Source organism: Grus americana, chromosome 2, assembly GCF_028858705.1.
Source record: "Grus americana isolate bGruAme1 chromosome 2, bGruAme1.mat, whole genome shotgun sequence".
NCBI classification, from domain to species: domain Eukaryota; kingdom Metazoa; phylum Chordata; class Aves; order Gruiformes; family Gruidae; genus Grus; species Grus americana.
The window spans coordinates 145462795-145476217 of record NC_072853.1 but is presented as its reverse complement, the minus strand read 5'-3'; the positions used below and the strand labels follow the sequence as shown (position 1 = coordinate 145476217).

The following is a 13423-nucleotide window of genomic DNA, read 5'->3' as shown; positions in this document are numbered from 1 at the left end:
AGCCTTGAGCCAGCAGAGCTTGACATTGTGGGTTCAGAATCAAGGCACAGGGAACTGAGTTTCCATCCCATCATTGACAAGAAGCATACCAAGTCAGAAGACTTCTACAAGTATACTAAGCATAATATAATCAATATTTACTTGCTTGAAACCCAGACATAAGCACACTAAAACAGCAAACCCAGCAAGAACATACAAGCATTTTGTAACACAGCTAATTATACAAATAATACGGAACCACAAAGGGATAGAGACTTGGGATATAGTTTCACAAAAGGGATACAGAAAACCATCTGCAAGTAATATAATTTGGAAAATAAGAACTAAGGATGCAGAATAAGCAAGAAAGAAGCCTGGCAAAAAATCAGAACAAGTTTTAGTCCGAAAAAAAAAGTTAAACTATGTTGGTAGCAGGTGAGATCCACTGCTTGTTTTGATTGGGAAGTGGTGAAAAACATTAAAACATCAACGATGAGCAAGGAAGAATGGGAAGCAAAGTAATCCACTTCAGTTCTATCCTTACTGAAGAGCTCTCAGTTCTGACCACCTCAACATCAGCAATTCAGGCCCTCAAGAACCACAGCAATCAACACAGCATACACACATTCAGTTGCAAAAAGGGATATATACTGTTCCTGGATGTATAGGAAGATTAGATATCAAGGTTTGAATTGCACACCTGTGAAGAAAAAGGATCTTAACATTTTTATCATCTATTACCTGATCAAATGAGGCCACCAAGTGGCAATGTAAATATTTAAAGTCACAAAGGAAAAGTGTAATAGCTTTTAATAACATAACTTTAGAATATGCAAAAAGAATAATCGAAAGAAATTAATGCAGATTAAACTTTATTTTATGTGCCCTAACACAAAGCAGTAATCTCATTTATGGTTCGCTAACATAGCTTTCAAAAGCTGTCTTCCACTGTTTAAGTTATGATGCCTTCAAATATTGCTTTCCTACTCATTTCAAGCAAGTAACCTTAAACTGACTTGCAACAAGTTTTGAAACACAGATTGAAATTTACACCCTTCCTGTCCTAAATCACAAACATGCTTCATATTTCAGAGACTTTTCCTTAGCCAGTTCTACTATGATGATGTCCTTTTGTAGAATTCAGGTCTTGTTCTTATTCATAGAATAGTTTGGGTTGGAAGCAACCTCAAAGACCATCTAGTTCCAACCCCCCTGCCACAGGCAGGGACACCCTCCACTAGACCAGGTTGCCTAAAGCCCCATCCAACCTGGCCTCGAACACTTCCAGGGTGGAACACATGCCACAACTTCTCTAGGCAGTGTCCCACCAACCTCATAGTAAAGAATTTTTTTGTAATATCTAATCTAAATCTACCCTCTTTTAGTTTAAAACCATTACCCCTCATCCTATCACTCCATGCCATTGTAAACAGTCCCTCTCCAGCTTTCCTATAGGCTCCCTTCAGGTACTGGAAGGCTGCTATAAGGTCTCCCTGGAGCCTTCTTTTCTCCAGGCTTAACAACTCCAACTCTCTCAGCCTCTCTTCATAGGAGAGGTGCTCCAGCCCTCTGATCATCTTCATGGCCCTCCTCTAGACTCACTCCAACAAGCATATTCTCCTTCTGTTCATGACTGTCACCCAAGTATGCTCTAAAAAAGGCATATGATACTCTGCTTTCCTAAATTCCTTTCACTCCTTCCACAGAATGAAGTATCATCAGAATGCCAAAAGAAGAAGGTGGGTGGAATTCCATCTTCTAAAAAATCCTCAAACCTTTCTTTTAAAGGATGCTGTACAAATTTCTTGTAAGATGTAAGGATAAGCAATAATGCCAAAGTGCAAGATCTACAAGCAATCTGACAAATTTACCGATTCTGAGAATTCTCATAGGAAACAGTGATTTGCAAAAGTGCACCTAGAACTCTAAATGGTACCTAGCAGTTTCAGTATAAAGATATTGTCAAATCAAATATACACAGATATGCAGAGGATGCCACCAAAAAAAAAAAAGTGCAACAAAACAAAAAAGCCAAAACCCCTTCAAAACACAAACTTTCAAAACAGCAAGCATCTATGCCTCCTACATTACACAAAGCTAAGCAGCTGACCGAAATCCATGAGGTGCAGACTATTAGTACACTCAAAACTATCCAAAAGTGCAATAGTAAAATATATCACATCTCATACCAAATGTGCCATAACCAGTTTGTGTTTTGCTCCTAACTGAGGAAGTCTTATGTGATATCTTAGTATCAAGTTCATTTTCTCCTACTGCAAATCATAATACAGTGTTAACTTGTTGTGGGTTAACCCCTGCCAGCAGCTAAGCCCCACAGAGCCACTCACTTCTGCCAATTGGATGGGAGAGAAGAATCACAAGGGCAAAAGTGAGAAAAATTGTGGATTGAGTTAAAGACAGTTTAATAAGCGAAGCAAAGCAATACATGCAAGCAAAGCAAAATAAGGAATACATTCACTACTTCACATCCACAGGCAGATGTTTAGTCATTTCCAGGAAAGCAGAACTTCATAATTCATAACAATTACTTGAAGAGACAAATGCCATAACCTCATATGTCCCCACTTCTTCCTTCTCTTCCCGAGCTTTTACCACTGAGCATGATGTCATATGGTGTGGAAATTCCCTTTGGTCCATTTGGGTCAGCTGTCCCGGCTGTGTCCCCTCCCACCTTCTTGTGCACCCCCAGCTTACTAGATGTCAGGGCAGCTGACACACAGAAAAAGCCCTGACATTGTATAAACACTGCTCAGCAATAGTTAAAATATTAGTGTGTTACCAGCATTGGTTTTGTAAGAAATCCAAAACACAGCACCATACTGGCTGCTATGAAGAAAATTAACCCCATCCCTGCCAGATTCAGTATACAACTTGTATAGTAAGCTCATTCAAGCAGAGCTAAACCTTGTAAATATTTAAATTGTTTAGAAGTGAAGTTTTAAAGTTACAAACTGAGACACAAACTCACTGAGAATGGAATAAAGAGTCTGACTTGTAGATTTTATTTTCTAATGTGTTTATGCCTTCAGAAAATAATTCAAGTGAATGAATTCTGTCAAATTTCAAAGGGGAGCACATCACAGCTTTTTTAACTAAGAATATCCTTAATGGACTTTTTGCCACTTCAGTTATGCAAACAATCTGTTTAAAAAGCATCGTCTTATTGACTGAAATCCAGTAACTCTGGAGACACTTCTGAATTTTTTTTCTTTGAGATGTATTGATTTTCATAAAGGCACTGCTACCCATAAATCCAAACAGGTTTTATCCATTTAATATTCCTCATTGCTATTACACCAGTCATAGCTACTATATTTATTCATACAGTGACACTTCAAATTCCTATTTCAGTAATACTGTTTCCGAATATTCTAAGTAACACATTACAGCTTCACATGATTGAAATCAAACAGGAGAGTTCCCAGTAGGTTTGGTTTTGATTGTCTGGGGATTTTTAAATACTTTTTTTAGAATCAATCATTAGTCATGCCCATACTTTACAGAGACTGACTTCTAAGTGAAGCCATATACTGACACACACAGCTATTAGTATCTTACCAATATTTTAAGGCTAACAACATTGTTAGAGGAAACCCGTTGAAGTCTGTGCATCAACTCACACAGACATGCTGTTGTCATTAATATGGCGCATCCACATTAAGCATTCTGTATTCAGAAACCTTGGAGCTGAAAGTACTTTATCTTATGAAATTAGTTGTATCATAGAATTATTCCTATAACTGTCACATGTGAATCAAAACAGTTTAGGCTGGAAGTAACCAATAGAAGTCATTTTTCTACCTGCTCAAAGCAGGGCCGACTTTGAAGTTAGGTCAGGGCATTCTGATTCCTCATCCATTTAGGTTTTTAGTATCTCTGGGACAAGCATTCTACAGTGGCTCTGAGCAATCCATTCCAGTGTTTCAACATCTTTGCTGTCAAGAATTTTTCCTAGTATCTATCCCATGTTGCAGCTTATGACAATTGCCCCTTGTCCATTTGCTATGCACTCCTCAGAAAAGCCTGACTGTTCCCTCTATTCTCCCATTAGGTAGTTGAAGACAATAAGATTTTCCCTCAGCCTATTTTCTTACAGAGAGGCATTAAAAATTCAAGAGTTATCACAGTAAGTTTCCTGATAAATTTATTGAGCTTTCTTACGTCTAAGGCAAATGATAATATTCAATTTATTATTTTTCTTTTATTCTTTTGAAGTCTTCTGGAACCTTTTTACAGTTCCTGCTTTGATAAAACAGTAGTAGAATATAAATTATATTTGAAAGAAAACAATGATCTTTAAGAAAATTCATTTACTTGAGGACTAAAACCTATCAATATTGAACCTAAAGCTTGGTCTAGCAGATAAGCCTGATTTAATCTTAAATCTCTTTCAAGTATAAAAATAAAAAGTTGCAGTTTCTGGAAACAAGGCAGAGATGAAGAACATAGAAGATACTTTTGTTTTTGATAGATGTAGAAAAAGTCTCCTGTTTGGGTTTTTTTTTTTGTGTAAAGTATCAGTAATTATGATAAGCTCAAGAACAACAGACCTTGCAGCTGAGATCGCTCACCTGCAGAGATAAAATCTACTTCAGCCTCAGCTTGAACTTAATCAAAAGATTACTCAAGCTGCACAAATCTCTTAATAAGAGCTACAGAGACAATGGGCCTCAGAGATTCTGAGAAGCAGAAAGAAACCTGAAGGCAGGCTCTTCATTTCTGAGAGTCAAGAAGTAACACATTCAACATTTTAACTTTGATTGTCTGAAAGAATGAGTAAAGAATAATAGCTTGTTTCAATCTTGTTCTAGTAGAGCCATTTAATAAAAAAATTGTTAGTCTTGCTTTCAAAGTAGAACATATATGCTCCTTCAGGTTTACCTGTGGCCCCACTTATTTTATGCTGTTTCTGGAAAGGAGAGGAAAAGAGGCAGGAAACAGAATGATGAACTACCTCACAGTGAATTTTAATTACAAAGTGTTTGGGAAAATCCACCCAAGCAAAGATGAAGCTTTGCCTTAAGGAAGGCTGAACAGTTTACTTACCTTTTGATGTAAAGTTGAAGGAAAATAAAGATTAGTTCAAACTTATTCAGCTACATGCTAAGTGAGAGTAATATATGATTACCTCAGAATTTTTGGTAAATGATAACACTTGGAACAACTTATTATCTTCTGATTAAAAAAAAGACATTTATATGTCATACTACATATGAAAACGTGGTCATCTACATGAAAATCTACTTTTTAAAGTTCCTACATACACACAATTCTTCTTCAGGTAACATAATTAGCAGTCCTGAACCCCACAGACACGTACCGACTGAGGGGACACGAAGGCAAATGAGGGGAAGGGGATGCCTGGCAAAACAGGAGCACATGAATGTCCTCTACAGGCGCCCTCCTCCGCACCTGGCGGAGCGCGCCCTCACCTTCCTCAGCCGGGACGACAGCCCAGCGACCCGTTGGCCCCACCACATTCCCGTCGCCTCAGGCACCGACGCCTCGACCGCCTCCCAACCATTTCCGTTAGCAGCGCGCGCCCCTTTGAAGCGCCGGCCGTTAGCGGCGCTGCGCCGCGCCGCGCCCCTCCCGCGCGCTGATTGGCTGGCGGTGCCGGCGCTCTGCGGCGCTGTGATTCCGAGGCGCTGTGGCTGCCCGGCTGCGGGGAGCGGTGGGGGGGCTGAGCCGCCCCCGCCGCGGGGACCCCGGCGCCTCCTCGCTCGACCCGCCGCCTGCCTCGGGGCGCTCCTCCCGCGGGGACCAGGTGGCGGGAGGAGGACTGGGGAAAACACGGGGGCCGCCTCCTCATCCGCGTGCGGCGGCGCCGGGCGCAGCATCCTCGAGACCGGGAGGCCGGGAACAAAGGCTCCGCGCCAGCCCCGGTGGCTCCACCTGCCCCCAGCGGAGATGGCGTCCATCGGCTTAGGGGGGCTCAACGTCTCCGCCCGGAGGAAGAGTGTCCCGTCTCGCAACGCCGCGGTGGAAAGGCGGAACTTGATCACGGTCTGCAGGTGAGCCCCCGGGCCCTGCCCTGCCCCCGCCTGCCCTGCCTGAGGGGACCTTTTTTCTCGCCCTCCCGACGCTGTGGCCGCTGGCAGCCCTGCCTCGGGGAACCGTTCCGCATCCCCCGCCCCGCGCAGGTGACTCGCGGCCCCTGCTTGTGGCGGCCGCTCGGGGGCGGGAGCGCGTGCGGCAGCCCCGCCGCAGGCGGCGGCCGCCCCGTCAGGGGGAAGCCGGGGGGGGGGGGGGTGCCGGCCTCCGGGGGCACGTAGCGGCAGGAGAGGGCAGCCTCCTCCATCCTGACTCAGCTCCTTCGGGAGTTTTGCGTGAGCGGTGATAAGGCGGCGGCTGCGGGGCAGGGGCACACCTGGCAGGTGCATCGGGGCGTTAAATGGTCTTTCGGGGGGGCAGAGGTTTGTTTTCGGCACCTTGATTGTGTTCCTGGGCGCAAGGCGTGTGCCGGAGCAAGGCAGGGCAGACTAAACTCTCAGCAATGTTGAACTGAGGTTTTCATCTTCGTGCAAATAGAATTGATGTAGCGTTGGTTTCTCTTAAATTGACGCGGTACGGCCGCTTTTCAAATTTAGACTTAATATATATTGGACGTGAAGTGAAACCTAAAACTGTTCTTCTAAGCTGCTGTAGAAGTAGCTAACCGTGTGTTTTTCCTAATGCACTGGTGCCGCAAGAGCAGTCCCAAGAAGGCTGCGTTCAGGGGATATTTTTATCTCCAAAATCTAGATCACGAGATCCGCAGTATAGGGTAGATCTAGCATATTCATTTTTTTTTTTTTTTAGCATCTTAATGCTGAGCTTATACAAGCTTAATAATACTTCCTGTGTTTTTCTGTGTGTTTCCACTGCTGTCATTGTTGAATTCATGCAGCATTTCCAAGCATGCAGTACTGACCCATTACATCATGGCAAACTTTTAAATATATGAATATGCTGGTAGCAATGACTCTGTTAATTTGTTTCAATTGCTAAATTTTTAAGTTATCAAACTAATCTGAATGTTATCTGGAGAAGGTCTTCAACAGATTTGTATGAGCTATGATATAATTTTGATAAGGTACCAGGACAATTATTAGATAATTTTGTACCTTCACCACTTACTGCTGCAGCGGTGTTTTTAGAAACAGTTTAGGACCACATATTCTTCCTTTTTTTTGTTTTTATTGTACATTGTTAATGGGTTTTACAAAGTGTAACTGTATCATTTGGCTACTGAAGGGAATTTGCTTCAATATTCCTTTAAGTCCTAGTATCTGGGTTTCAGAGTAGCATCGATACCATTCTGTCTTTTCCCAGGCTTTTATGCTTAGCTTTACTCTTACCTGTGAAAAAGATATACTTCAAAACCGTAGAAAAAGATGATTTTTATCAAACTTGCTGAAGCAGATCAAATAGAAGAAACAGAAGTTTTGAGTTTCACTATTTTTACAGAGATACATATATTGCCAATCTGCAGGCTTGGGAAAGCACCAATTTTATCAAGTAATGACATAATTGTACAAGATATAAACAGTTAATTTTAAACATGTATATTGTATTCTACAGAGCTTGCTCTTTTTTTTCTGCCTCCTCATTTCAGAGGAACTCTTCTGTACTCTGTGCTGTTACATTTATTTTTCCGTTTGTTTATTTCATGTTTTTGTCCTGCAGTTGAAATGATGTTGTGACATATTTAAAGATGCTTAGAAATCTGAGGGACTTCAGTCAAACACATATGAAAGAAAGAGTTACTGCAGAAACTACTTGAAATTGGTGTATTTTAATTATTTTCAGTAAAACAATTTAATTTTGCTATATCTTCAGGAAACCTGAAGTTTCTAGTTTCTGAATACACCTTAACATTTGGAAAGGATGATGAGGAAAAAGGATTTGCATTATTATGATGTGCATACATTTATTTATATTTGTATTCTTCTGCCAGTGTAAATGTTTAAAATATTCCTGTGTTTTACTGTAGTTATTACACATTTTCTATTATAGAAAAGTGTTATTTGTTTGGAATAGCCAAATTAGTATTAAACCCAGTAAGATAATAGTCCTGTCCAATCAAAATCCTATGAGAATGTGAAATATTTCTGGAAAATATAGTAATGAGTTGATTGAATTAAATTTGGATGATATGGCTTGCTACCCAGTGATGGAGGGAGACCACAAGGAAGATATTCTTCTGAATTACCATCTGTTAACAGTCTCTGATAATTTAATGAACTATTTTGTCAAAGCTTCAATTTAGCAGATTTTTACTTGATAGTTAAACCAGGCTTTGGGTTTTTAGTCTTTCCTTACAGTGATGATATCTAATTCCTCATGTGGATGTGGATAGTTTCTTATACTTACAGCTTTGGAAGGAACAGTTTGTTTGCACTAGAATATTGAGTGGCACTGTAGGCATGGGAAGTAACATAGATACTTAATTTCCATAAACCAACTGCATGTGAAAATACATGGTTATGTTTGCATAACTGCACAGCTGTGATTTAAATTGCAATAATTTTTAGGATTTTTTTGTTTGAATAAGTAATATATGTTCTAAGCTCTGTCTCTCTCCCTACCTTTTTTCCCCTAAAGTTTGATGCCTTCCATTGTCCAATAAATGGTGCTGGGGTTTTGAGGTTGTTCTAGGTTGTTCACCTTGTTTTAATCTAGTCTTCCCCAAGATTCATAGAGCAAAGATTCGTATAGATACAAGACCACCAAAAAAGTAGAGACAGGCCTTGGAAGAGAGGAATACATAATATTAACACAGAATTGAACAGCTGTCAGGAAATGTATTTTTAAAATAGCGATTTTGCTAATATGCATAAGAGCTGTTGCAGTGACATTGACCCTTAGCTGAACTGTCTGGTTTCATGTCCAAGCCATGTTCTCCAGCATAAGGGATATTAGTTTATAATCTTGGGGATTATTCTATATTAATAGTTTATGTTCTTTAAAATGGCATTTTAATGACATTTCCCAAATTGCAAGCTAAATAAATTTGACAGAATCCTTCCATTAATTTGAAAACTGAGAGGAGCAGAATCTGACAATGAAAAGTGACAAATTCATATAGCAGTCACATTTTCTGCCTGTTTGCTTTTTGATTAGAGGCTTGTTGCTGTTTTGGAAATAACGCTATAGGCCTGGGATATATCCACAAAAGCTTTGGCTTCGGTTTGGAGTTTTTCAAGAAATTTGGGAGACCTTTGTCCTGGTTTTGACTGGGATAGAGTTAATTTTCTTCCTGGTGTGCTTTGGATTTAAGATGAGAATAATGTTGATAACACACTGATATTTTGGTTGGTGCTAGGCAATGTTTACACCAAGTCAGGGACTTCTCAGCTTCTCACAGCGCCCTGCCAGCAAGGAGGCTGGGGGTGCACAAGAAGCTGGAAGGGGGCACAGCCAGGACAGCTGGCCAAAGGCATATTCCATACCATATGACATCATACTCAGAACATAACTTAGGGGAAGATGGCCAGGGGCTGGATCGTGGCTCAGGAACTATCTGGGCATCAGTGCTCTGTGGGTGGTGAGCAATTGTGCTGTGCATCACTTGTTTTGTATATTCTTTTATCATTATTATTATATCTCTTACTTTTCTGTCCTGTTAAACGGTCTTTTTCTCAACCCATGACTTTTACCTTTGTTTTTCTTTTTTTCTTTTTTTTTTTGTCCTGGTTCTCTCCCACACCCCATTGGCAGGATGGGGGTGGGGGGGAGGGGAAGGAGGGGAGGGAAGTGAGTGAATGGCTGTGTGCTTGTTTTTAGCTGCCTGCTGGGTTAAACCATGATGGTCTTTTTGGTGCCCAACATGGGGCATGACAGGTTGAGGTAACAGATAGACCAAATTTGTTATAAGCATTCATTATATTAGGTAAATGGTCACTGGTCACAATGTTGATTCATTCTCTCTCAAAGCTGTTGTGCTTGTTCTCAGAGTTGTGTTATATTATACCTTACTTGCTGTATGTGTTCCCTGTTGTGCTGTTTATCATCTCTGTGAACTGGGTCAAGGTTATCGTTGTAGTGTACTTTGTAATACTGACTTATGATATAATAAACTTGTTGGTCACGAGACTAATCTCAGCATATAAGCTGGGGGAAGAAGGAGGAAGGGGGATGTTTGGAGTGATGGTGTTTGTCTTCCCAAGTAATCAAGTACGCGTGATGGAGCCCTGCTTTCCTGGAGATGGCTGAACACCTGCCTGCCCATGGGCAATGGTGAATGAATTCCTTGTTCTCCTTTGCTTGCGTGCATGGCTTTTGCTTTACCTATTAAACTGTCTTTATCTCAACCTACGAGTTTTCTCACTTTCACTCTTCCAATTCTCTCCCTCATCCCATCGAGGGGACGTGAGCGAGCGGCTGTGTGGTGCTTTACTGCCAGCTGGGGCAAAACCACGACAACCTTGTGCACCTTGCAAAACAGTGGAAGAACCTACCCCAGAAAGATCGCTATAAATCTTTCTTATTCAAGAATGTTTCCCTCTTACATAATTCAGAAGGTCTTTTTAAGGTTGGAGAATGCTACTGTTACTACATCTTTTTTTGGCTCAAGCAACACTAGATTCGTGACAGAGAAGAGTATGTAAGAATCTGAAAACATCAAGAGTTCACAAAGGTCGTTTAGCAACACTAATACTGGAATCTCTCCAATAGCAGTTACTGTATGGGAAAAAAACCCCCCACAAAACAACCAACCAAACCCAAACCCAAAACTTCCCTATTGTTGCAGTGACACAATGGGAAATGATTGGATAAAAGACATCTTTTTAAAGAGTCTTGAAGCAACAGGTTTTGGAGCTGTATCACCCCTCTGCTCCTACAGTCCACCAAAAAGTTCATCTTAGAAAATTGTGTTTGTTTTCAAGCCACTTAACTTGCTCATGCCCTTTTGCTACAATTTCTCTGTTAACCTCTGAAGTGTAGGTAGACTGTTGCTCTAGTGTGCAATGGTGCTGTAGCAGTCCAGTGGAGAGAAGATGAAGTTGGGAGCAACAAAGGGAAACAAGAAAGCTGCTCCAACTCTACCTACTTGGACATTTTTTCTTCATAACTCTTGTGTACTTTAGACTTGACCTTTTCTTTCTTGACTTTCAGTCCCCAAGCGGTTCCACGTAACTGTGCAGGAGCATGGGCTTTCTTTTCTGAGGGGCCATACACTGGAAACAACATCTGAGGCAGCTTTCATGACTGAGTAAAATTGCTTACCCAATGCTTACAGAGTAACCTTTTTTCAAAGGCATCACTTCTACACACCTTAAACCCTTTTTCCAATCTGCATGTTAAGCATGGTGAAGTATGAATATCTAACGTAAAATGTGCTTCTGACTTTTAACATACACTTAGAGATATGTTTGTCTCTCTGTAGTGCTGGGAAAAAAAAGAAAAAAAAAGAAACAAACAAAAAAAAAGAAACACAGAAGTATTTGCCTAAGAATTTTTTTTAAATCTCCCAGAAAATATTTCTGATCAATCGGATTTTGCCTGGTAGCACCGTTATCTTCCTGGTCTGTGGAAATAAGGTGTACATACTCTCACTCCCTGTCAGTTCTCCTAAAAGCCAATTTCAGCCAAACTTGACATAACTGTAAAGGTTATTTAGATTTTTGGAGAAAGTACAGAGAGATGGAAATTAATACTTCTCCATAGAGCATGGTGGCAATAATATGTGCACTTAAAAAGACTACCATTAATGATGATGAACTTAGACTGTCTTTTCTAATCAGACTCTAGGTATTTAAAAATTGTTGTATCTTTAAAAACTAGATATCTATTTTTTTTCTTCAATTGAATTGCAGAATACTTTAAAATTTAAAAAAAAGAAATTACTTATCTGTGATTTTTAAAAGTGTATGTGAATTGCTCTTAAGTGGTTTTTTCTTGAATATATCTCCATTTCTGAATACGTATACCATACAATATTAACCAGTGAACTTTTAAGTAGGACACTGAACAGAGGAAAAATAGGCATGGCTACATATTATACACTACTTTGTTTTGCAGTTTATGGATGATAGTGTCATGATCGTGTCTCTGAGTTTTAAGATGATATTCCTATGTATAGTCCAGTACATTACACTGCTAACTCACTATCTCTCTTGTGTATGTGCCTGCTAGTGAGTGATACGCTGCACCTTCTCTTTGTCAGAACTGCCTGGTGTGGGAGGAGTCTTCTTATTACAGTTAATACCGACTTAGTCATGGCATTGCTATATGCATTTGTTTTTCAAAATTACTAAGTTTTTTTTACAGATAACTTCACAGCTCTGCTATAGCTTTGAGGAAACAATCATTACTGCCATTAGAATAGTCAATAGCCATGATACTGACTAGGTAGGAATTTACTGGTGGGCATGCATGTCTCTCACTTACTCAAAATTGGTTAAAAATGTGGAGGAGTTCAAAACTGACTCATAACTTGGCACTCCAGAAGCAGCTTCCTCTCCCACCCTTCTCACTCCTAATTCCTGTCCTGCCAAAACTGCTACAACAATAGAAGCCTGCAGGAAAGGTAGGATGGGGAGTCTTTATTCAGAAGTTTACTTAGTAAAACACAATTGAGTTGAAACTCTTGAAATATATATGTCAGTTCAGTTTCAACATAATTAGTTTAATTTAGTAAATGAGCATCAGGATGCTGTGCTGACTCCACTAAGGATGCAGTTAAGTTACTTTTAAGTACAGAGCATTTGAAAACAGCACTGCTAGTTTAAGGAGTCTCATTCCTGCCCATTCCTGCATAGTACGCTGCTTCTGCAGCTGTGCCGTAGAACTGTTGTGTTGAGATGCTGTGAAGCATATTTATTATGAATGTATCCATATTTACGAGTCACTCCACCCCTTCTCTCAAGTACTGAAAGTCTAGATCAGTTGTAGATCTAGTGAGCCCCATAAAATAGAAGCTGTACAACTGAGGGAGCAGTGTGCTCAGGTATAGGGTCTGGGATGAGCAGGCAGAGTGACAACTTCCTAAACTGGTACTGTTGAAGTTTGGGTGTTGTGAAAACTCTCGCCTCAGGTTCTAGCATGGCTCCATTAATACAAATAAGGACTGTTGCAAAAAAATGCAGTAAATGCCTCAAAATGAATGTTACTTTCAAAGTTGAGGACATGTGAAACTTGCCTTGAAACTGAAAACTGAAGAACAAGGAGCAGAAAGGAAAATAAAATTGGATTATGATTAAATAATCTCTTGATGAAGGCAAGAGAAAAATCAATTGTTGTCTTGTTTCTTGAGGTTTAAACTATCTTCTTCTGAATGAGAATGAAATTGTGTAAGTGCGAGTGTAACTAAACATAGCTAACTGGCTAATTGACTAGTTACATCTTGTCTGCTTTTTACAGTGGCTTGATTCAGCCTTTCTGATTTCAAATGTTAGATCATTTAAATTGATGCTTTCCTAGCATAATAATGAAGTAA

At 40.2% G+C, this 13423-nt stretch overlaps 1 protein-coding gene across 1 annotated transcript in view; it reads left to right on the top strand.

The window, feature by feature from the left end:
* The first annotated feature begins 5625 nt into the window (after positions 1–5625).
* RUNDC3B (RUN domain containing 3B) overlaps positions 5626–13423 on the top strand; it is a 58496-nt gene continuing 50698 nt past the window's right edge. Inside the window, exon 1 of the mRNA XM_054814429.1 lies at positions 5626–6014. Within this exon, the coding sequence (XP_054670404.1) occupies positions 5911–6014 (104 nt within the window). The 5' untranslated portion in view covers positions 5626–5910. The remainder of the gene's footprint in view (positions 6015–13423) is intronic.